Source organism: Phasianus colchicus, chromosome 6, assembly GCF_987193195.1.
Source record: "Phasianus colchicus chromosome 6, bPhaCol1.hap1.1, whole genome shotgun sequence".
NCBI classification, from domain to species: Eukaryota; Metazoa; Chordata; class Aves; order Galliformes; family Phasianidae; genus Phasianus; species Phasianus colchicus.
This window is the reverse complement of record NC_143441.1, coordinates 25,823,787-25,829,786: the sequence shown is the minus strand read 5'-3', so window position 1 is coordinate 25,829,786 and position 6,000 is coordinate 25,823,787. Positions and strand designations below refer to the sequence as shown.

At 32.7% G+C, this 6,000-nt stretch overlaps 1 protein-coding gene across 1 annotated transcript in view; it reads right to left on the bottom strand.

Annotated features, from left to right (window-relative positions):
• Nucleotides 1–927: 927 nt before the first annotated feature.
• The window catches only part of AGMO (alkylglycerol monooxygenase), a 186,469-nt gene continuing 181,396 nt past the window's right edge, over nucleotides 928–6,000 (bottom strand). Inside the window, exon 13 of the mRNA XM_090142729.1 lies at nucleotides 928–4,348. Coding sequence (XP_089998855.1) covers nucleotides 4,268–4,348 — 81 coding nt within the window. The 3' untranslated portion in view covers nucleotides 928–4,267. The remainder of the gene's footprint in view (nucleotides 4,349–6,000) is intronic.

The following is a 6,000-nucleotide window of genomic DNA, read 5'->3' as shown; positions in this document are numbered from 1 at the left end:
AGAAAATTCTAAACAGCTCTTACATTTCAGTGCCACTCAGCCTTGTACTGTCTAATTATATAATATGAAATCCTGAAAGCTCAGAGAAATATGTCTTTGTTTGCCTTTAAAGAGAAACTTCAAAATGTCATGTGATCAATTCCTTTCTTTTAGAAAATTTTAGGTAACAATGCCCATAATCCCACAGACTTGAGTGAAGCGGCTTACTAACTGCAATGTAGAACATGCAGCTGTAACTTCACGTCACTGTTTATTCCCCTAACGACTCTGATTTTAACATAGTACAAAGAAAACCATGCAGCAACTTACAGGAACAAGTAGCTCTGTAACTATGCTGCTTTAAATTAATGCACTTGAGTTGCAGTGAGTATTGCAACATTCTTGTTTCTACTTAGGGAATGTTCCAATACAAAGGACAGTAACAAAATTCTCAGTGACTTCAGTGGCACAGTCAGGTCTCAAGGGAACAAAGGATTCAGCTGCTTACCTCTGGATTTTCAGTTAACATGATACTGATGTGTACAAACTTTGGGCAAGGGCTTGTGTAAGGATGTGACACAACAGCTGGAAAGACTCGGGGAAGTCACTGTTTAACACTTGCTGAAAGAAAAAGAAGATTCTGTTTATTGTTGATTTTCTCCCAAAGGTGTGTGACACTGGGAATTTTAAAGATAAACAAAACCAAATTGAAGTCTTAAGCAATACTGCATATACTACAAATGTGATTATAATGTTTCTGACTTAGACATGTGATACTAGGACTTTAGCTTGCATAACATTATTGTTTCCAGAGGTATAGAACAGTGAATCTCTAAAACAGTTACTTGCACAACATCTGTTAAACAAAATATATATATATATTTTGTTCACTAATACTCTCATATAATTCTCCTACAGTTGTTGGAACTAAACAGTGTAGACAAATAAATGAATCAGCCATGAAATCTTAAAAATGTGAGGAAAGAAGATGATAAGCAATATTTGTAGACAGAATTTATTTGATTCAATTAGTGTTATGCAACATATTAATGACGCATAATTCAATTCACTAGCCAGCTGGCCTCAACAGCCTCTTTATAATTCAAAAATAGAGACAGTAGAACTAGATCTAAAGTTTAAGATATCTGAAAATTAAAATAGTTTCTATTATAAAATTATGAGAAGCAGCTTAACAGGGATATAGCAACCTATCACATAACTAACAGGAGAATGATGCAGTCAAGAGTGTTTCTACAAGCGTGTCCATGAAACTCTTTTCTGGGAAAGCAAGCTCTAACTTCCATTCTGTAACTGAAGAATTGCTTATACATACATAGTGGACTTTGCTATAAAATACAGAACACTGGGATACCCAATACAATGAGCTTCTTTGAGTCTCCAGCCATAGGAATCATTCTCTCAAGTTGCTCCTCTCCTGTACCATATTTTCAAATAAAATATACATAATGGCAACAGTCCTTGGAAGTAGGAAACAAGTTTAAAATTTCTTGGAAAGAGTAAATGAATTTGGTCTCTGTTTTAATGACTAAGTTACAAGTTTTTAAAAGGGACTCAGCCCTGTTAGACATGTAAGATATTCCCAGAGGTAGGTATCCTCAGAAATTTTGGCCAAATTGGGGTGGCAGAGGAATGTCTCATTTCCAAATTCCCATCAAGCTGAGAAGTGAGAGACTTTAAAGATAGAAAAGTAAGGCTTCTGTAGAGTTCAGTCTCTCTAAGAGACATTATATACATTATACAGTTAGATAATATCTCATGTCTGTATTTTGCATATTTAATTCATTAGAATGGATCCCACACAGGTACAACTGTTTTTTCTGGAATAACATATTACTTAAACTACTGTTCCTTCTGTATTTGTCAGTTATCTGTATTTTGTGATTTTTTTGTAGATAAATGATAGAATAAGAAAATGGTGATTTATATAGAATAGTATAGTTCTATTCTAGGTCTAGGAGTGGGCCTTCAAAGATCATCTAGTCCAACTGTGTAACCTCTTCAGGGCTGAATTAAAGCACATTAGTGAGGGCTTTGTCCAAACATCTCTGAAAACTTATAGGCATGAGATATGTATATCTCAATCTGAATATACTTTTGAAATCACATTCCTTTGATTACTTCATGTAAGTTAATGGAATTCATTATGATATCTTTAAAATTTAATTTAGATCTTCACTATTTTCCTTCAAAGACTGTGGATTTTTAAACGCAGATTTTCAGTGTTTTAAGAACAACTGGTAACACAGAAAGTTGAAACTTCATTGCAGAAAGAAATACAGAGACACAGAGTTTTACCTCAGCTAACCAAGAGAAAACAAGAAGATATCCTGTTTATTATAGTACTGTCACTAAACTGACCTCAATTTTTTTGAGGTAACGTTGATGTCACTGTTCCAAATTTTTAAAGTATAGGTGTACTAAATTAGGAAATAAATTAAAATGTTAGTAGATCATGTTGTACTTCTGTAATCAGATTCTGCCATTTTCTTAAATCTCAAATAATAGTTTTATATTGAAACAATCCAAATTTTGTACTTTAATTATGGCAAGAGACACAATCATTATTGCCATCACTGTGATTCCATAGATGGGGAAATTCAGGCAAAGAGATGGTAAGTCAGAAATGGTAAAATTCCTGGCTGCTGCACAAGTATGTTAATCATGAGATTGTACTCAGGGGTATACAATCGTATCTACTCATTTCTTAAATAGACATTTACTTATACCAGGTTATGAGTGAATGTTTAAATTAAACTTTTAAATAAGTACTTTAAATATGATTACCTTTATTGCTTTCATGGGGCAATTTTTTTTATCTTATCATTATTTACAGTGAAGAAGATCCACAAGTAAATCTCTCATTTAAACACGCCTTAAAGTTAAGAAGGTATCATCCTTACTTTGCAGTCCAGATCTTAGTACATCTAATTGAACAAACACCTAATTTCTCAGTTGCATATTTTAGTGATGGGGAAAAGTCACTTGATCCAAATGCAGAGTAACTTAAAACTTGTGGTTTCAAGTAAGAATTTATATAAATTTATATAAAATTATGCTGATACTTCCACTAAACTCTGTTGCAATTTCATTTATATAAGTTCAATGTCTGAATGATGACTCATTGGAAACATCCAATTACATAGTCTGTGGCATCTTTTGTGGCCAAAGACTGAAAAAGTGCATTAATTAAAAATAGGCTGGTTTCATATGTGAAGTTGGTTAGCATGCCCTTACTATCCTAAAAGAAAATGGAATGAAAGAAAAACAAAACAATCCCATTTTTAATCCAAGTATTATTGCTAGCTTGAAGCATGCAAGACAGCTTGCATTTTTTAGCTACTTGACTTTAAACACTACTAAAAGTTCTGGAGCCAAGTAGAAGTTGGAAGAGTGTGAGGAAAGAAAAACAACCTAGCTCCAGTATTTTTGCCAGTCCTGCTGTTTGGAGACTCTCTTTACCATTTGTATTTAATTTTCCTATCTTAGTAGAAACCATCTTTCCAGCAGCTCCTGAAAGATGTGCATCTCCTCTGAGATCACCTCCACAGGAAATTACAAGGAATTAAGGGCCCAGCCTTGCAAATATTTTGTCATGTGAGTAACATTAGTCAATGGGATACTTGTGTGCAAGTGCTGGCTTGATCAGTATCTAAGGTTGGCAACTGCAGGTGTACTCCTTAAATAACTCAGTCTAAACTGAAAGCCTGTGTTATAAAATGCATATATCCGTCAACTTTTCTGAAGATATTTCAACCCACACTATTTTGAGATAATTTATCATGATATTTTTAATAATTGTCTTGCCACAACTATACATCTTCATGTAGCTGTATGCTAGGAACACCAAACTGTTCATGATTATTATGGAAAAACTGATATTCATATATCAGCCGGTTGCTTTATACCAGATTGCTACAAATATGTTTTTAAATATTCCTATTCTGAAAATACTTTTCACATATGGTTAACTACTAATAAAAGTACTGAAAAATTCTATTGGTTTTACATGGCTTCTATGACATGGTGATACTTTGCAAAAAATATATGTTATGAATGAACATTTTATTTAAATAGAGATGTAAATATTTTAAAAATCAAATAAATTCACTTCCCAATGAATCTTTCAAGTCTTCATATGAAATCAAACCCCTTCTATCATATGCAAAATGACTACGATTCAGTAAGAGTCATAGCTGATTAATTCCAAGGAACTCAGGTTATTCTCAAGCATTGTTTCCGTAATTCAAGTGGTGTCAGATCTGCTCTTTCAGAGATGTTTTTCTTTAGATGAAGTAATCCGCCTCATAGTTTGAATTCCCCAGAATGCAATGCAGAGGGAAAACAAGACCTACAACACAAAATTTGAAGTGATAAGCATTATCATTTTATACATACATAATACTTTAAAAATTATATTTATCTGTAAACATGAGAGTATAAAAGAACGAAACTCCTAAGGGGGAAAATTACAGAAGTATTGTAATACTGATAAATTCACCTTAAGAAATTATGCTTTCTTTTTCTATTACTCTTCTTGTCTCCATTTGTTCTTTCTGAATGGCAACAAAACATGGTAACTGGCAGCCTGTATGACCATCTCTATTTCGTAATAGAGGTTGGATTTGGAGCGCTCAGAATTACATACAATAAGACAGGACAATAACACCTGCTGTGCCAGAAGGTAGGTGCAAAAATGTTGACTTTTTTTCCTGGCAAATAATGTCTGAACATGGCTAGCATTGCAAGTTGCATGGTAGTATATAAATACCTAAAGTAGTCTTAAAAACAGTCTATGGTAAATGAAATATTCCAATTGCAGTACTTTAGATAGATACTTATTCCCCAACAGTTGTGTTGAGATATAAACTTGATTTGAAATAATTTAGGAAAAATAGTGTTTTTGTTCCTTGCATTTTTTGCTAGCCAATGAATTTTAATAAGAAATCTACGTTTTATAATTATTATTATTAGTTTGCTTGCTAAAAATTTGGGAATAAGTAGGAATATTTGCAGGGTTCAATCTAATTCAGATAATAGCTTTGTCTAAGCAAGAAGAGGATGATACTCTTTGCATGTGTATATGTGAAATGTTGTGTTTTAAAATCTCTAATATAAATCTCACATTTGAAATAAAGTTTTCAAAAATATGACAGTCATGGTTTATTGAAGTAAACATGAAATGAATTAACATTCAATTTTCCTAGAAGGCATTTTGTCCAGGTGATTTCTTTTGTTTGTTTGAAAGGACAGAAAATTCAAACTTAAAAGATTTTCTGAGTCAAGTTATAATATTTTTTTCACGTTTATCTGCAATATAAAAATACTGACTAGAACAGCTCCAATTTTAAAATCAACATCATTTAACTTTCAACATTTAAAAATGTATGGACCCCAAACCTACTACTGTCCTCATCTGCATATTCATCAAAGTACATGAGATCTGAATGTGCAATATAAATAAAAATGACCATAATACCTAAGAGATACTAATTCTGCATGGGATGGAATGAAGACTGATCCCCCTCATAACCCATCTGGGACATGTACAACCTCAAATTATATGTACACTGCATAGTTACTAGCATGAAAGTAACACAGCTCAAATCTGATAAAATAAAATTCTCTTTCAAGGAAAATTCTCTTCAACTATTCTCACTTGACCAAGGATAGGCTGTGTATTTAGAAATTCTGGTAACACTATTAGTGCTATAGGTCTCATTTTTAAGAAAGACTCATAAAATTCTCACCATAATACTTGTTTATTGGAGTTTCAGAAAATTTTAATTTTTTTTTTCCTGTGTTATCACAAGTACTTTGTAAAACCTGAGTACATCACCTCATGACTCAATTTTACAGCTATGGAGTGGAGCAGTGCTGTAGGCACATGCTCTTCTTGTTTCATGAGATTTGATTTATTTCTACACTGCAATGTTGATGTAGAAGAAAAACAATTTTAAATAACTATCTGCATTTCTGATTTGCCTGTTATGCAATTGGGAT